This window comes from Suricata suricatta, chromosome 2, assembly GCF_006229205.1.
Source record: "Suricata suricatta isolate VVHF042 chromosome 2, meerkat_22Aug2017_6uvM2_HiC, whole genome shotgun sequence".
NCBI classification, from domain to species: Eukaryota; Metazoa; Chordata; class Mammalia; order Carnivora; family Herpestidae; genus Suricata; species Suricata suricatta.
In genome coordinates this window covers 55605487-55625336 of record NC_043701.1, presented here as the reverse complement: position 1 = coordinate 55625336, position 19850 = coordinate 55605487, and the positions used below count along the sequence as shown (strand labels likewise).

At 42.4% G+C, this 19850-nt stretch overlaps 1 protein-coding gene across 1 annotated transcript in view; it reads right to left on the bottom strand.

Annotated features, from left to right (window-relative positions):
• The window catches only part of GLI3 (GLI family zinc finger 3), a 266246-nt gene extending 250887 nt beyond the window's left edge, over positions 1-15359 (bottom strand). Inside the window, exon 1 of the mRNA XM_029926644.1 lies at positions 15236-15359. Coding sequence (XP_029782504.1) covers positions 15236-15359 — 124 coding nt within the window. The remainder of the gene's footprint in view (positions 1-15235) is intronic.
• Positions 15360-19850: the final 4491 nt, after the last annotated feature.

Here is a 19850-nt window from a genome sequence, read left to right as displayed (position 1 = left end):
CTGACAATGTCACATCATCAGTTAAGCTGCAGAAGAGTAGCACATGACATGGAAAAGGTCCCCCAAGTATGGCTACCTGACAGAGACGGTGACAGAGAAAGAAAGACTGAAAACAAGCCAATGTGTTAAGAAAGGCCATCCTCGACTGGGGAGATTCCAGGACAGGCCCCCGTGTGTCTTTGTATTCCTGAATTTCCCAGTGAGCAGGTGTTCCTTTTATAAAAATGATCAGATAAAAAGGCTGGAGGGGAGAGCAGAAAATAAGAGAGACGGTCTTAAGGTCTCAGGCTGCCTAGACGCTGAGTAAGCGAGAGGTGCCCTTCATTGCCCAAACGCTCAGTGTCCATTTTCACTGAAACGCTCTTCCACAATGCATTATTCTACCAGTCTCTGTATAACGAGCCACCTCATCCTCCTCTCGCGGTGCAGCAGCGTCTCCTGTCTACACACGCCCTCTGACCTGTGGCTCCATGCCCTTCCCTGGGCTGTGACTGAAGGACACCAGTAACAGTGCTCCTCAGCTTCGGCCTATAAATTCCACCCTCTGAAAATAATGACAAATATGGGTTATTTGAGAGGTTCAGTATTTAAGAGCCCAGTAATCAAAGTTTACTGTGCTCTCGGTTTTGTGTCTTTTTTTCCACTCCAAAGCGTTTAAAGCAAGTAAATTAGCATCAAAGAAATTTGCAAAACCTCTCAGTGAAGCCGTGCTAAAATAGAACTACATCCAGCCAGATGCCAAACAGAAAACTATGCAGAGCGCCGTATGAGGAGAGTGCAGGAGGTTTAAAGGAAGGCCACAGTCTGGGAAGAGTTAGTCACACAAAAGGCAAAATGCGCCTCCAGCCATCCCAACACAGACTAAGACCCAGGTCTACCAGGAAGATGAGTGCGAGAAACTGGGTCAGTAATCAATGAAACCAGGTCTGGATCAAGGACACACACATCTCCGATTCCAGAGGACCTAGTGCTTTTATGCAATCACCTGTAGTGATCAGCAATTCAGTCAAAATTGGGCAAAAATCTCCCTAGATTTGCACTTGAGACTATGATCTATAGGCCCTTCAAAATACCAGGGATGGTCTTGACTTACTAACGTGACAGCACGTTGTGGCCTAAGCAAACTCACCAGCAGCTTTTAACCCAAGATGGACACATACATGTCACCTATGTGGATTAATTTGAAAGAATTGTGGGTTTCCCTTTCTAAACACAGGTTATGTTACTTCGTTCCTTTCAAGGTCCTCTTATTTACCAGACATCTTTTCTGTCACGGTACATTCTTCCAAATTCCTTGGGAACCTAAGGTGAATATCACAGAGACAGAGTTTCCGAGGGGAAAAACTCTTAAAATCACACACCCAAGCTCCTCATTTAAAGAGATAAAGTCATGTGCACACGGAATCTTTGGAATCCTTAATGTGCAGCCCCCTATCAAGTCAGCTGAGTTACCACTGTGGTTATCCTTTCACATTTTACATGAGAAAGATTCGGTTTTGTGGTCCCTAATCACTGTAGGGTTCTTGTCTCCTAAGATAATCATTCCTTCAAAGAGCCATCTTACTTATTCAATCAATATTTTCCTCCAAAGTTAGAGCTCCAAAATCTTCCTGTAGACAAGTTGCTTCTGGCGAACATGATGTCATGAATGTGTTTAAGAACCCGAACAAAAGGGCGCCTGAGTGGCTCAGTTGGTTGAGTGTCTGACTTCGGCTCAGGTCATGATCTCGCAGTCCGTGAGTACGAGCCCCGCGTCAGGCTCTGTGCCGACAGCTCACAGCCTGGAGCCTGCTTTGGATTCTGTGTCTCCCTCTCTCTCTGCCCCTCCCTCACTCATGCTCTGTCTCTCTCTGTCTCAAAAATGAATAAACATTAAAAAAAAAAAAGAACATGAACAAAGAGGGCACGGGCACATGTCCATAAAGCATTGCATAAAATAATTTCAAGATATAGGTCCATTTTCTGAAGCAGATCTCAGAACCTCAAGAGTTCCTAGATTGCCAATTAAGCCCCCTATGCAGAAAACGATGGTTCATTTCCATTTGATGCCATGTTGCTCTTGCTCAATAGAACTTGTTCCGGACTTCATGGAGGCAGGAGCTAGGCTTTCTTAGAGCTTAGAAAACTGACATTACCTTAATGAGAAAGATTTTCCATAGAAACTTAACTCTCTTTTTTCAAGTATACATAATCTCTCAGTTGTACTTAAAAATGAAAAGCTCCTCAAATTAAAACAAGGTACAAAATTAAACCAGCACTTAGGTGTAAGATCCATATTTGTTTCATTAGAACATCCCTATATTACTAAATTTCTGTATTTTTTAATGTTTTTTATTTATTTTTGAGAGACAGAGAGAGACAGTGTGAACAGGGGAGGGTCAGAGAGAGAAGGAGACACAGAATCTGAGGCAGGCTCCAGGCTCTGAGCTAGCTGTCAGCACAGAGCCCGATGTGGGGCTCGAACCCACAAACCGTGAGATCATGACCTGAGCCGAAGCCAGATGCTCAACCGAATGAACCACCCAGGCGCCCCTAAATTTCTGTATTTAAACACTGACTTTCTCCTTGCCTCCAATCCGCTCCCCCACCCCCACCCGCCTCAGCAGTGCAAAGATCACTGACCTGGTCTAGCATGGTAATGAAGCAATGTTTTTGCAGCCTGGCCCCAGCTAATATAACCACTTCTTTCTTAATACACGAAAGAGATTTTCTTCTTTGCAACTCCTTCCCAACGCTGAACTTTCTGAAACAGTAATAAGCAAAAGGCACATAAGTTTGTATTTAAATTATATCATCTTTTCTTCAAAAAGAAAAAAGGGAATAGATAAGGAATTTACAAAGCACCCTCTTCACTCTATCTTTATCATCTATTGTTGTTGGATAGAGAATTAAAGAATAAATACTTTTCAGATAGTCGGATGAAGGCCTAGCAACGGGTACATACAGACCATGATCCCTCTGGGCAGTCTAAAAAGAAAAGGGGCGCCTGGGTGGCTCAGTCCGTTAAGCCTCCGACTTCGGCTCAGGTCAGATCTCACGTTCGTGGGTTCGAGCCCCACGTCAGGCTCTGTGCTGACAGCTAGCTCAGAGCCTGGAGCCTGCTTCCGGTTCTGTGTTTCCTTCTCTCTCTCTGCCCCTCCCCCTCTCATGCTCTGTCTCTCTTTGTATCAAAATAAATAAAACATTAAAAAAAAAAAAAAGTTTTAAAAGCAAAAAAAAAAAGAAAACCAAGGCAAACCAGAGGAGTACTATCTCCTCTATCCCGACACCAGTCACCATCAGGAAGAACAAGAAGACAAAGCTTCCTGCTGTAACACTGCACACTGCCGCTATTCTAATACCCAGCCTTTTATATCCTTGGATTCCGCAGTATTCCATCAGTATATATGCTGGGTGCGTGTGTGTGTGTTTTTAAGCATCTTTTTTTCCTCCCATTAACCCAGGTTTTTTTTTTTGGTTAAACCGATAGATGAAAATAGTCTCAATTTGCGTGAAACTGATCAAAGAAGGTGCTTTGAATTTATGTGAAAAAGTTTCCCATTAAGATGGTAGCTATTTTTTTCAAACATGATTCCTTTTAATTGCGGAAAACAGCCCAAAGGCTTTGTCAAGGGGCACATGTTTTCTATAAATCAAAACATAAATAAATGTGAGGTTATTTCACTCGGCATACATATGGTTTCTGCTAAGTAAACTCTATTTATAAAACATCGTTAGCCTTCACCGGAACTGCTGTCAACATTTATAGGAAAGGAACTTTTCTACCGCTCCGCAACTTGCCAGGATTTGAAAACAAGCCTAGAAACATTAGTTTTTCAAGACAGATCTGATTTAAACTTATTGTGAAATGGGCCACTGTGTGTTCTCTAATTTTTAAATGCTTGGAAGAAATCTTTAACAGTGTATTAGGTTCATATTTTACCAGAAAATGTTTACTTTGCTGGAAGTTCCATTATTTTAACCATGCCATTGTCCTATTCCTTCTCGAAGTTCTCTTTTGGTTACAAGCAAGGGTCTGAGATTATTTTTCTTATCACTGCCAAAAAACAAAAATACCCTGTGAAGGGGGAGTCTTTGACATCCCTTAAAGCTTAGTGTTCATAATTGCCTTACCATCTTCTCCCAAAGGCTCATTTGCATGATCTCTTCTCTTTAGACACTCACCCTAGACTATAAACGCATTTATCAGTCCTACTCTGGGCGGTTCTCAAAATGAAGTTTTCTGTGAAAGGAATTAGCTATAAGCAAGCATGAAGCAATAGTCCTTGATCCCAGAATAAGCTGTACAAGGTAACAGTAACTGTAATCATCGTGTACATTCTCCATTTTCCACTCAACTTTTCTTTCTTGGGCTTCAGTGTCTTCCAAAACAGAATTTTTTCCAATGCTTTGGCAATCAATCCCTACTCTAGGTGGGCCTAAGCCAACAGTTACAGTACGGCTAAGCACGCTTCCAGAAAGAGCTCTCTCGCTCTCTTGTTGCTTTTTAAATTTTGAATCATTATTAGTATTTCCTCCCAAGTTGACTCTTTCCCAAGTGTCTCAGTTTCTCACCTCTTGGCATGGAATGCATTAATTTTTATTTTTGACCCGCAAGAGGAAAATGTTAACTAGTTCATTAAAAATAACTAAAAGGACTTTTTAAGTCCTAAAATCTTAAATTTCCAAGATAAGAAAACATTTAAATATATTTACTGATGAGCTGCCTAAGGCATAATTACCTACATATAATTAAACTGCTTTGGGAACAGTGTAAATGGTTTTACTCCCAAAGACAGTCCCAACTTATTTGCAGAATCCCAAAATACTGATTCCAATTTATATAAGGAATTCTATATCTTTGCAGTATACTTAAAGGGGAAGGTTGCTTATAAAATGTAGCCATGGTTCCAATGAACTTAAAAATAGATCTAGAAGAAAATTCCACCGTTTTCTCTACCATTCGTTTTTGTAATTTTGCAGATCAGGAACTAGATACCCTAATGGTAGACACTAATGAATTTGAAGTGATAAGGAAATATAAGGAATTATAAGGCAGAATTCCCCAGAACTTCTGTTCCTAATCAATCACCAGAGATCAGTGACATCATTAGAGCCTTTGATCACGGCTCCCCTTTCAAGCCTAGATGGGACTGGATTGATCCTTGCTGGCACTGAGGAAGGAGAAACACCTAGGAATACAGTTCACCGTGAAACATGAGCAGACATCAGCATCTCTTCCCCTCCTTGGGGAGGAACAGAGAGCACATTCCAGGGCAGCCGGACACCAAACAATAGAGCAACCTCGTTAAATCCAAACCTAATTCCCATCTTACTAGGATTCCCAAAGCGCTTTAAGAGTGGAGCAGACAATAAGCGACTTTTCTTTCAGTTTGGTCTTCCTTATCCACTGTACGTACCCAGGACAAACCCCAAATCCCTTCACCATGGGGAGGGAAGAGGTTCTGAGGATTTTGTTTTTCCCATTCTGTCCATTCCAAAGCGCTTAATTCAGAACTTCCCTCCCCCCACCCCTCCCCTCCATCAACTTCTGAATTTCACTTAATCAATCTTTACTAAAAACGATGGTTATTCCTCATTGGCCAAAAGGAAGGTCCTGGAATACCATATTGGCCTCGATAATTTCAAAATGACTGGGACTGCCATCACGATGTCCTGATCTGAAATGGTCCCTTTGGGAATGAAAAGTTTTAAGTGACCTTTAACTACTTTAGCTCCATTGTTTGTTTTACACACACACACACACACACACACACACACACACACACCCTCCTTGTTTGTAATACGAATCTAATTGAGCTTTGTGAACACGGTGCAACGTAGTTTATTATCTCCCTCATCAGGTGATCAATGATTTCATTAATAAGACAGATAACAAAAGTGTCATATCATCGACACTGTTATGAAAGATGATCCTGGCTTCCCGCTCCATTTTCCAAGGTCCGGGGTTCTCTGTGGCAGCTCTGAGTCCATTCAATATTTTCCACAGACAGAGAAAAGTGAAAATCCATTTTGAAACCAATTTCAATTAGGATCCAGAAGCTGTTATCACAGGTGTCCCGGAATGGGCCTGTGAGTGGAAATGTCGCCTATCCATTCTGAAATGAAACCTTATCAGGGGCTACAAAGATGGCTGGGGACAGCCTATCTGTAAATTACTTTTCGTCCTGTGTTAACTCAACCTTAGTCCTGTCATATGGAATTCTTCCCATCCACTGGTAATAATCTAATGACTAACTAGACACAGCGCCCAAAAGGCTTTCAGCCGGACAGGGCTGTCCCCTCAAACTGGGGTGCAAATGCGAACACACTCGGCTGGCAGGCAAGCTGAGGGCCGGGCATGCTTGAAATGATAGAACTAAAAGTTTATTATGGGAAATAAAAGAAGCCCGTCTCCACCCACTGCATTCCTGGTCATTTTTCAATTGCAAACTCCAAGGCTCCGTGACTTCATTAATGCAGCACCCAAGTCGTGAGGCTTTTCTCTCACATCTTCCAGGCTCCTTTTAGCAAATTATCCCATGACGGCGGATTTATTCAGTCAAAGACCTCAGACTCTGAGAGGCAACAAAAGAATCAAGAGACTTTCTGGTCCACCTGCCTGGCGAATGATGAGCCAGGGAAAAGTCTCCCCCAGAGAAACCAATCAAACCATTGTGTGGCACAGCCAGACCTTTTCAACTGTCAAGCCAGAGAGCAGGGGGAAAGATGAAAGGGACACGGGATGAAGCTACCATTTACGGAACCATGTGGGAATGGTCTCCTAAGGTTTAATAATTGGGATGGAACTCAACTTTCTACAACCAAAGAGGGGAGAGAGAGAGAGAGAGAGGGAGAGAGAGCCCGAGAAGAGGAAAGAGTCAAAGAAAGGGGGAAATAAAAAGAGTGAAAAAGGAAAAGAAAAGTAGCAGTCTAAGTCAGAGTGGGAGTAACTTGTATATAAAAATTTCCTCTACCCGATACGAAATCCCATCTATAAAATTAGAGGGGAAAGAGAGTGAGGCTACCAAAAATAAATAAATAAATAAATAAATAAGGAAAAAGAAGAAGAAAGAAAACAGATTTAACAAAGGCTTTGATACTTTTTTCTTCTCTCGTTTGGAGCTGCATTAAATGTTATAATGTTCTCGTGCAATTAATTCACAGAGGCAAAACAGCAGAAAAAGCCCTCATTACTATGAGTGCCTTGTAGTTTTAAGTAAAAAGACATTTTAAATAGGCCTGAAAGGGAACAATACATTGACTGGACAGTCAAAAAAATAATAAAAAAATAAGACAGACTGGCAAAGACACTAGGTCATACACTTCTGGACAATTTTCAAGAACGTTTTATTTGTACTACCAATTCAACATGATGTATTAAAAAAAAAGGGAAAAAAAAAAAAACCTAACAGTAAGTAATGTTAACAAAGCCTAAAAAAAAGTCATGGACTTTTTAAAAATATGAAATAAACATAATGTCCAGGCGCTACTGCTGCTCTAGAACTTTCTGTCATTACTGGTGACTCTGATGGTATGTATTGCTGAGCCAAGTTTATAAAACAAGTGCTTGTCAAAATGGGGGGCCGGGTGCCGGAACTGCTGTGTGTTCTAGATTGTGGTGCTGGTTACGTGACTTTAGAGATTTGTCACAACTCCTAGAAGCACACAAAGAAAAAGTGAATTGTGCGGCATGTCAGTTTTTTTAAATGAATATGAACTGCAGCAGATATATTTGGAAAGATTTCCATGTAACAAGATAACACGGAGATGTTTGCTTTTACCATCACCCGGCCTCCTTCTCTGGCTGGGACCCTTGTGGGTCCAGTGCTCCGGAAGGCAATCCTCGGGCATCGCAACTTGCGAGCTGCCGGCAAGCACCAGCCCTCCGCCCACCTGGGCCGAAGCAATGTGAGGGGGAAGGCACCCCCACAGCTGACTCCCCACTGGGAGACGGCCCACCCACAAGCGCCATTTTGTTTGGCCCTGAGCTGTTACTGCTAAGGTTACGGTTTCTGATTCTGACCAGTTTATTTCTGCCAATGTGGAATAACCACATCACTCGATCACAAGTAATCAAGGCAGCCCAGAAACTTTCCGCAAGCGGAACACATCATGTTGTGGCTTTTTACCCCCAACTTTGGAAGGCTGTGGCAAGATGGGCTTGATACTCGCTCCTGATTTCTCTGAGAGTCCAACAATTGTCCATTTAGAGGAGAAATCCAATAACTATATAAATGAGAAAAAGGAGCCTTGCCCTCAGGGAAGCCCATTGGCATAGAATTACTGATTTCATCCCATAATTTGAATGAATATTTATGAATGAGAAGTAGACCTGAAAGCACCTGATTAGTTATATCCAAACTTGTGCCAATTTGAGGACCAGGCATTCGAGGTAGTTTACTGATCCCAGCTCCTGTTATCTGCTCACTTGCTGTGAAGCCAGGTCCTGAGGACCACATTTTCAGGGTTTTCTGTAAATCAGCACCCTCTAATTCTCTTGATCAGATTAAAGCTTGTCCACCCCTAGATTATTTCCAAATGATGTTGTGCTGAAAGAGCAAGTTGAAATGTGTCCATGAATGAAATCCTGCCAACTTATGCCCAGAAGAGCCTCTTCCTATTACCAGCAATAGCTGACATGTTGGGTACTCACCGTGCCAGCCTCAGAGATGTTAAGTAATTAGCCTAAGACCACACAGCTACGAAGTGGCAGAGCGGGGATTCAAACCTCGGCATTAGTACCTGTGCTCCATTCGCATCTTGAAGTCTCCCCGAGTATCTGCTATGGCCCTCCCACAAAACACTGAAGTGGGGGGCAAACCAGGTGCCCCTTTCAAAAAGTTTTAACTGAATGGTAAAAATTAAGTATTTTGGAGGGAGGAGGGGTAAATATGTGGAGCACAGAGAATTTTTAGGGGCAGTGAAACTATTCTGTATGATACTGTAATGGTGGCTACATGTCATTAGACATTTGTCCAAACCCACAGAAAGTCCAATGTAAGGTGTGGCCCCTAATGGAAACTATGGGCTTTAGTTAATAATAGTGGACCAATAATGGTTCATAGGGGAATCTAGGGAGGAAGGGGGTGTACAGGAACCCTCTGTACTTTCTGCTCAATTTTGCTATAACTCTAAAACTTCTCTAAACTACAGTCTACTAATGAAAATAATGATAATAAATAAAATGCCAAAAAAATCAAGCATTAGTAGGTAGTTCCCGAAAGGACACAAGACTGCATAGAAAGAAAGAAACTGAAGACCCAGTCACATCTGAGAAGAACTTAAACTATTCTATGGAAAAAGAACATGCAAAAGAAGGCAAAGAGCCCTTCAATTTACCTAAAAGATGGGTTACAGATGAGACAGTACAGTAGCAGCATGTCAGACTAGAAAGACTGCGGTCAGCCTCTGGAAGATATCTAAATGTCAATCAAAAGATTTTGAACTGTATCCTTTATCTAGCTGGGAATCACTGAAAGTTCTAGAGGAGGGGTGTGGCATAAGCAAAACAGTAAAAAGATTAATTTGGCAGGAGCAAGTCCCATAAATGACAAGAGCCGAGAAAAAAAGGCAAGGTAAGTGGATGGAAGGTTACTTTAACTGTCTAGGCATGAGGTAGTAGGTTTTAAATAACACAGTGCAGTAGGGTGGCCTGAAGGAAACCAAGAGTGAATAATTACAGAGGAAAATCTACCAGGACTTCAAAACTGGTAGGATGTGGGAAGCATGAGAGACAGAGGGGTCAAAGGTGACGGTGCGGTTTCAAGCCTGGGTGACTGCAGGAAAGGCGATATACCCAGCCAAAATCAGAATCAGAGGTTGCCGGGTTCAGGGACACATGAGTTTGGAGCTGAAGACAGCCCGGTCTCTTATTAGAATCAGATTACCTATCATTAGTTAGTTGGTTTAAAAAGGTGAAAACTCCTTTTAAAAAACATTTAAAATCAAACTCTAATACAACACAAACCACCTCATAAACAGGAAACACTTTACCCCAGAAAAATAAATATTCTCAAAACTCTCCTCCCTATTTTCTGGCTTCCAGAAGAATGCATTTAGAAGAATGCTACACAACAAAAACTATGGTTTCGTTATCCATCCTTCCTTAAGACTAGCAGACTTGGTCACAGTCAGGATTTGCGAAACATCTTGAACTATTTTTCAGAAACCAGCAAATTCAAAATTACTTTTACCAAACATTTTTCCCTTAATTTCAAAACCTATGTGTATTTTCAAGAAAACACAATCCTTTTGTTTTGGATTCATAACGTTTAACTCATCTACATGGTCTGCCCAATAATAAGGGCTGACATTTGCTGAGCTCTTGTTCGGTTCGGGGCATATTGAATGGTACAGCATTGCCTCACTTAATCCCCTAAAGATCCTGTGAAGTGGGTCTAATTACTTTCTTCCTAAACAGATGAGGAAACTGAGACTTTGAGGAGTTAATTTGCCCACACCCACACATCTAGTCTAGTCCTGCTGCCAGAGTTCAATCCAAGCTTTCACATCCCCAAACCTGTGGGTTCTCCTAACCAACATGCTATAATTTGAAATCCATTATTTCTGACAGCCCTTCCCATCCATCTGTCATGTGCCAGGAAACAAAATGTGGCCAAGAAAAAAAAAAGGGTTGAACATCTAAAGGGGCAAGAAACCTAAAACTCACAACCTATTGTCTATATAGTTCAAACTCCCCACAATTTCTGAGTAGAATGAAGCACGTCGTCTCTTACCATTAAAAAAAAAAAGTCAAGGAGACAAGAGCTTATGGTGGAGAACAGAATTCCAAATTCCCAACAAAACACTGAACCAGGAGACCAACTGATAAGCACAATTAACACTGATAGGTGTAACTGGACAGTTTGAAAGAAAATCGCAAGGCCAGGAAGTAACGAAAGGTTATAGTAAAAATAAAAGTATCTCCTTACCCACGTGTAGACCACAACTCTCCCCTTACAAATCTGGAAGATTTTTTTTTTTTTAAACATAAGAGGACCAAGCCCTTCCTTTTAAAAGAAACAAAGAAAACAGAGAACTTCCTCTCCATTATTAATCTATCAACTTTGGTGTCATATTGCATCACCATTAAGATAATAATTTCTACTTCCTATCACTTTAAGGTATGTTCCCAATAACCATCAGAGTCAATAAAAAATCTCTGAGACCATGGCCTACACACGTTCATTAGTGCCATTCCTTTTTTAAAGCAGAGTAGTAGGTTAATAAGAAATATCAAATTGCTCCTTTAAAAAAATCATAGGCCAAATTGATGGAAAACATTTCAAACTGAAAAGTCAGTATTGGCAAGTCATGGAAGGAAATGTTTCAGGATAAGGATAATATTTAAAACATTGGAATATCTGGATTAAAAACCATTTACTATTTACAAAACACAACAGGTAGCTTGGAAAGTAATGAATCCATACCAGCAACAAAGAGATTATTAAGGCTTTTTACTTGCAGTGCTAGCATATTAACTCATTTGGAGGTTTTTAAGTAAACAGTGGCACGTAATAATGGAGTGTTTATATATGCATATTAGATGCCAAAAATAACCCTTGTCACAATTGCACTTAACAAAAATCCAGAAAACTAAGTATTTTCTTCTGTCATTTATGTTTAACAAACAAGACTGAAGGTTAAACTATGGCACATGAAACACACACTGTGGTTCCTGCATTAGAATACCGAATACTTTCTACATCCATACCAGTTCTTACGTGTAACAAAAATCAAACATGGCTTGTCCTTTTCCAATATAAGATTCATAGCAGTTTTTCACTTGTGCCATTTTAAATGTCAGTGTTAAGCAGCAAATGCCTATTTAGAAGGCTGTTCAGTGTTTGAACCCTACATTTTAGCTGTGTGAATGTGTGTGTTTAAACAAAACCCTGTATGAATGTTATTGTAGGAGTACATACTCAGCGGAGGAAATGAAGAAAACAGATCTGTGAGGACATGCAGTGGAATGTGAGTGGTTTGGCTGGAAAGCTCACAATCAGGAACAAATTGTAGCACATAATGGCTGGAAAAGTTAATTAAGTCAACCTAACACAGCACTAGTAATGAAACTTTTTTGTTTGCTTCTTTTATTTTTATTTTAACCCTTGAAATTGTGGATGGGAGAAAAAAATGCATGTAATGCATGCATTTTGGTTCTTGATGCTAAACTCATCTTTGACTGCTCTGAATTCCAGAGCTTTGTAAAGAAACCCAAAGAATGCCTCCCCGACACGGTAGCCATCACTACTACCTTGATAGGATCCAAATGATTTTCATTTCCTTTTTGTCAACAGCCTCAGTGCAGGCATCCAAGCACCTCTGAAATGTTTATAAAGAGAAAAGAGAGAAAAGGAAACAGAAGAGGCAAAAGGAAAAATGACCTCGGCAATGACAGCTACCTGCCAGTACCCCCACGTGCTCTACAACCCAAACCAAACCCAGACCAAAGCTCCCAGGCTAGCTGTACAAACACAGAGAAGTGTGGCGGGAAGCATGACACCAGGTAAGAGTTTGCAGAACAGAGAAAAGGCTGGGTCATTCCAGCCCCTGGCACATGATCCTAGGGCAATAAAGAGGCTCAGAACTCGATAGGTAAAACCTGCAGAGGACTCTGGTAGAAAGACCTTAAAATTATTAGCACCGCTTACATAAGCCAATTAGGAAGAGAAAGGTCTGTTCCTGTCTTTAAATCTGTTTGCAGGGTTCCCTGGAATCTTCAAGAATTGCAATCCATGCATAAAAACACCACTTCCATTTTTCTTTTACTTGGTTGGGTCTTTATATTCTCCCAAAATAAAAGTTAATAAATCCCTTAAAGGAAACAGGAACACTGGAAAAACAGTCAGAACTCCAGGATTATCAGGACAGCTCTCCTTCAGGCAGGCATGTGGCCTGCAAACCTGACTAATGAGCATTTGCCCCCAACAGGACAGGTTTTATACCCATTTAGGAGGCCATGTGTACTTCAAGGGCACAGGCCGACCAGGGCGGGAAGCCAGGGGATTGGGGTTCAGGCTCCATGATTACTGCAGACGACAGGACCAACTTCGTGAATCCTGACTGCTACTTCTCTAAAGTTCTTGAGTAGCTTCTTGGCTGCCACGGGCCGTATTAGGTTAGCTAGTTCTGCTCCCAGTTACCCTAAACAATTTCATGAGAGGAATTCGGAGTCTGAATGGCTCAAGACAGACACAGCAGCACCAAAACCCTCCCGGACACGCGTTGGAGGGGCAAAGGCAGCGGCGCCTTCGCAAGGACAGACAGACCACTAGTGGGATTCTGCTGAGATTCACAAATGACAGTGGCTCACAGAGGGTCCACATAGCACACCTCATCTACCAATTTACACTCATTCTCATCCATCCTCACCCCCCCACAGGCACATTCCTCTACACTCATGCTCACACACCCACACGCTTCCACGCACCCTCATGCTCACTCATGCACACACAAGCATAAAGATAACCAAAAGTTGATGTTTTGTGAACCGTAATACCCAGAAAGTGCTTATTCCTACAAAATTATTCTGTTGAAATTACCAAGCAACTTTCCCTGCAGACTGATCCTATTTCTAAAATAATAAAGTTGTCTAATTTTTACAAATTCCAGAAGAAAAAACAAACACATGATTTTTTTAAGGAGAAAAGATGTCTTCCATAACCACACTGGAAGAATAACACAAATACCCAGGTCAATTAAAATAAACCCCAGTCCTGGGGCTCCTGGGTGGCGGCCAGTTAAGCATAAGACTCTTGATTTCAGCTCAGGTCATGATCTCTTGGTTCCTGAGATGGAGCCCTAAGTCAGGCTTTGCGCTGACAGCACGGAGCCTGCTTGGGATTCTTTCCCTCCCTCTCTCTCTGCTCCTCCCCCACTCTCTCTTTCTCAAAATAAATAAACTTAAAAAAATTAAATACCACAAATAAAGGGAGAAATATGGACAAATTTCCATATGTACATAAAGTAAATTCATTATTTTAACTCAAACATAAATATATCTCCCTAAGGATCAATTCAAAACTGGACTCTTTAGCTGTAGATTTAATGCCAGCCCCTCCGGTGGCCCAGACAAGCCAGATGTGCACACTGCTGACATCTGGGAAGAGAATGCAGGAGCAGCACACACTTGCCAGGGACAGGGATAGGCACAGGGGCCAGGGACGAGGCTCTTCAGTGCCAGCTCAGGCAGTGCCAGTCAGGAGAGGCAGAGGCAGTCTGCCTTCAGAGTAGAAGAATCTGAGCTGCAAATTACCTTCCAGAGTAGATTTGGACTCTCCAACCATACGTAAAAAATTTTAAACCAAGCCAGTAAAGTCTTTCTTGGAATAAATAAAATAAAAGCCATAGGGAAGGAGATATTAGGTTGGCTCATGGAAATCAGTATGTCCAGGTTTGCACTGCCCAAAAACCAGGAGGAAAGTCTGGCTTATTCTTCCTAAGGGCACACGGAAAAGGGGAGTAGAAGGAGTGGGCGGAGACCAGGGAGGCTATGAAATTTACAAAAAGCAAAGGTACCAACTGGCTAGGAGAGTAGAAAAAGAGCGGGGGAAGGAAGCAGTCACCCTGCACCTGTTCAGTCTGTTTTTTCCAGAGGGGGCTCTGGAAGTTGTTTGCAATACTCTGTGCCTGAATTAAAATGCCCCTCAACACTGCTTTAAAAAAAAATGCAGCACACGGGAGCAGCAGCTATGTGTTATCTGCGAACACAATGAAGTCCATTTTTATAAGCAAAACCTGCATCTCAGAGAGCAGTGTTACCTCAAGGTCCAACCATTAACAGCTTTTAAAATCCTTTTGAATGAACTCCATAGAGTTGGGGAGGGGGGGAGGTTGCAGATCTTGTCACTGGATCTTGACAAGGCAACTTTTGAGTCTTTTGTAATAACTAATAACTAATTATTCCGACTAGTGTAGACTTCTCCGTGTGAAATGCAAAGTATTTTGAACTCCTGCCAGGCTAATCAAGATGATTTCCAAAATGCCACAACAGGAACTTCCTATAATAAATAACCTATCACATTTACATCTCAAATTAGAAAATTTGGAAGAAAACATGTAGCTTCAGTGCCAAAATAGAGAAGGCTAAAGCCTGCCCATCTAGCACCCCCCACTCTCCACCCCCATTTGCCTTCGTTAACCTATCAAGGAACAGACCCTGATCCAGGTGCAAATGCTCAATGCACAAGGAATGCAGAGAACACAAAAGTGACTGTAGGCTTGGCTGCCAGTGATCCCCGTGGCCGCTCACCATTGGAAGTGGTGCTGGAGGCCACGGCTTTCTCGCTGACATCTGTTCGTGTGGAGCATTTCACTATGGAATTCTCCACTTTCTTCTTTTCAGTGGTCGTGGAGCTGTGGGACTGGGCCTCCATGATGCTTTCTCATTACTTCAGCTCTCTGCTACCAGGAACGCCTAAAACAAAACAGCACCATCAGCTTTCAGGAAGAGTCGGGGTGAAGGGGTGGGGGGAAAGCTCACCAAAAAACCCACTTCACCTGCCGGCTAGAGCTGTACTGAGTCCAAAATCTGGAACACCCTGGTCCACAAGTTTCCTTGCAAAAACACTACACAGTCAGCATAACAAGCCAGTCAAATTCTGTCTATACACGTCAAAGGGGATGGGAGGGGAAATATCCATAATATGAGACTTTCTCCAAATTTCCATGGGGGCATCTGTTATTAAGTGATGTAAAGATCCCGATTTTCAGCTGTGTTTATAGTGTGAAACCCAAGTGTAAGCCACATCTACAAATACCTCTTTGGTGGCCAAATTTATAGAAAAGGGCACAGGGATGACTTTCCAAAAAGGGGAAAGGTTTGTTAAGTATCAGTTAGATGTTTTAAGGAGCATGACCATTTCTCAAAACCCAAGTCCTACTCAGAGTTTGGAAGCAGAGGGTAATCTGGACCAGGAAGCCAGTTATGTTTGCTTCCCTCTCTATGATGATCTGAATTCCAATATGCCCCTTAAATCCTAATTCACTCAGGTAAACCACACTCATTAAGCTTTCTTAAATCATGAGAATGTTTCAATTCATTTGTGCTACATTTTTAAAACCAACAAAAGCATCAGAACATGCTCTGGATCCCACAGGAAAGGTGCAAAGATTGCAGACAGCAAAGACTGGGGGCTGCTTAAGAAATACTGAAACCCACGCTAAAGGCAAGTGCAATGGGTCCTCTTTCACTGGCTTTATTCATGTGGTAATTGTCCTGACTCATCATTCATCAATTTTCACTCTCTTAGGTTCTTGTTCTTTTTTTGCAGTCATGAGCTGCACCTACAAAGAACGAAAAGATGAAAGTACCCTCTCCAACATGTTTTCCTCAAGTTTTCTAGATTGCAAACACTCACGGTGGCCCCTTCTTCGGTCAAGCCATCTGCTGATTTTCCACATTTAGCAGACACCTCCATGTTCAATCAAAACAATGATCAGCGAAATAAAATAAGCAATTGTTTAACCAACTAAAAGGGTTAAAATACCAGATGAAATCTTTTTAGTTATCCTCAATTCAAATTTGCAAGGGAAATGTAAATTCTTTCTGTATTGTACCAGAAAGTCCCTGGATCTAGAATTCAAGTAACTAGAAAAGCTTCTGATCCTGGCTGCCTCGCATGGGAGCACCAGCTAGCCTGCTTAACTTCTATTTCTTTCCCTTGATTATCCACTCTCATTCATTGCAAAACACACAAGTTTTTTAAGAATGGCTGTTCTAGAATAAGAAAGAAAAAAGGCAGCCCGGAGTTAAATTTACATATCAACTATGAGATCCACTCCAAATTCCGGTAATCTCCCTCAAAGAGCCCAGCTAACAAAGTAGAACAATAAAGGAGCCTCCAAACCACCTTGCACTGGGGGACACCCTCAGAAGCCAGCTACCTGAATGGTGCCCCCTGGAGTTTTCCAGTAGTTGGGTTTTCTCATCTGTCACATGACACAATCACACTTTGGGAGTTGGGGCTTAACTTTGGGGGAAGGTGGGTATAGTACTCTCTAAAAGTATGTTAAAGGTTATGGTCCTCTCCCTGGAAAAATACCCTTAAACACACACCCAAAAGTGACCATTTGATTTCCAAGGGATTACAGACCCTCCAAAGCTAGTGCACGAATCCCGATTGAGAACGCTTGAACAGTCTCAATCCCGACTTTCAACAGTCTCTTTTTGCTCTAACGATCTCAGAACCATTCTAATGTTTTGGACTGCTCTCCCCAGACTGGTTTAAATGCCATCTTTAAAGTATGCCATGAGAACAGTTCCACCCAATCCAGAGCGCCGATTCCCAGGGTAGTACAAGAACCACCCAGACCAGCCTTGCCACAGTGCTTGCAAAGCATTTGGATTCCCAGGTGCCATCCCTGAAGTCTCTAGGAGGTGGCACCTGGAACCTTTATTTTAGCCAGGACTGGTGGCTGTCGGGTTCACTGAAGCTTGGAGACAACCGTTCCACACATTTCTATTCACTCTATGGACCCAGGGCAGCAGGTCCCCATTTTAATCTTTGCTGATTCGATGAAGTAAAGAGTGAATGACACCCCAGAGTACTGAGTTTCAACAGCACACCATCAATAATGAACTCATCTTCCAGAATCTTTCACTGAACGGCCTCATGGCCATCTTGGCCTCCAGATCCTAAGCTCCATGAAGAACACCATGGCCACCTTCCTAGTACCTCATACCCATAAGAATGTTTACTGAGTTAATAAACAATCCAGAGATGACCTAGTAGCCCGGAGAATTCTGCAGTGTCTTGACTCTTAATCATCACCGATTTAACTACATCTCTTGTCTTTTATACCCAGTGTTTCTTTGAAAGCAGACACATTATATAAAAACTAAAAGCTTTAACAGGAATATTTAATTAATCAAAACGCTCCGTTCACGACCATTTTGACTGAAGAGGCATTTACTCGAATCCACATACAGTTTTATTGATCACATTTGGATGGGGTTTGCTAAGTTAAAATTGCACATGTAAATAAGCCAATGGACCGGGCGGGGGAAGAAAACACCAGGAAGAGATGGGACTCCTTCCCGGCTAAGAAGGAAGTCTCTCCCTAAGTAGAGGGAGCTAATTAACACCAGTGAGGTGACAAGTCACCAAAGTTCCTTGACAAACTTGGGTTTTGTGAAGTTGTTGGTTTTTCCCCCAAGCAAAGGACTTCGTTTTAACAAAGCAATAAACCCTCCAAATACTCATCACCAGAGAGAGAGGCTCACGTGAGAAGAGGTAAAGCCCCAGGCACTGACTGAAAATGCACTAATTAATGGTCTTAGAGAATACTAATTCTTACCCCCTCCCCCTGTTCGAAATGGATTTCTAAAAAATGGGCCTTTGGTCACTCAAGAATCTACCCCCTTCTTCTATTTTGACAACTTATTTTTGGATCTCATTAGTTAGTAACTAATTATTTAAAAGTGTGGTTTATGCTTAGAACAGGGCTATAAAAATGGCAACTTGCCAAGGCAGACATCTGCTTCCTGTATATCCCTATAAATTATATCAGCTTATTTTACTGATAAAAACACAACTTTGTCCCTGTCAGTTACAAAAGAGAAAGTTTTAACATTCTAGGCTCTCACACCTCATCAAAACGACACACAAAGAGTTAGCTGAGAAGGATCTGCTTCTGGCTGTGGTGGCAGTTTTTTTCAGACACATTAAGCCGAGTTTGGAAACTCAGTCCTGATTTGATGTATGAAAGCATGAGGTACAGAAGTGACCAGTTTAAAAAAAAAAATCCTAGTGGAATCTTAAAACATACCTAACTAAAGCAGTGGCCCCACAGTGCTATTTTTAAAACCTGGAATTTCTGAAATAATAAAGTGTAATATATTTAAAACATAAGTTACAAGGAAAACTTTTCGGTTCTGCCTCACTTCAAAGATTTTTCTCTGAGGAAAACATGCCACTGGTTTTTAGATGTGAATGAAAGGTGACTCTCCCCCACTCTGTGTTTCCTCCTTGCCACACTCCACCCTGTTGTTCTTCAGGCCCTTTCAACCCCTGCACCACCGCATGCAAGATTTGCTTGCATGCCCCTTGACTGTTTATGCTTATGAGGAAAAAAATCTATTTGTAGCTGATGTTGGAGAAGCCTGAGTATGGGGGGGAGGGGGAGAGATGCAACCTAGAAAAACTTGGTAGTGCAGACCTGCTCAAGCTTGAGGCTGCACAGGTAAATGGAGGGATGAAAATTCTTTCCTGAGAGCAGTCTTGGCTTTTCCCAACTGTCCTTGAACCTTTTGTAATTTTCCCCGAGGCCCAAACCCAGGGCACAATTAATTCCAGACCCTATTCTGAACCTAATCCCTTGCCTGCTAGGACGCTGCCTGCAGGTGGGTCTTTCCTCTCTGAATTAATAAATCCTAACTTGCATCTCCCTCCTCCAGAAGCAAGCATCTGAAGCTTGCTGGAGCCACTGACCAGGTGTCCGTGGAGTTAGTGCAGGGCTCCTGGTGAAAGTCAGTTAAAGTCCGCAACCGACCAAATTTGACCATTCTTGTGCGGACCTACGTTTGAAACCGCACTTTCACACAAACAGCCTCGAGTGGCCCGCTCTTTAGAACTGCAATGTAAAGCGACAACCCAGGAACTTTCATCACTGCAAAGACGAGTCCCCACCATTCAGTATGATGAGAGCTGTCCAGGCCGTGGGCCCTGGTGATTTCGGGAGAGCTCTTGCGGTCGGCCTGCGCTTCCTCGCCGGCCTCCCTGCCTGCTGTCCCGCCGACGGTTGCGGGCTCCCGGTCCTCACGCCCGTCCCGCTTCCCCGCACCCCTCCCCGGGCGGGCCTGCGGGTCCTGGCAGGGGCGCCGGGCACCGGCCCCGCTCCACGGCCGGCTGCCGCAGTCAGCCAGA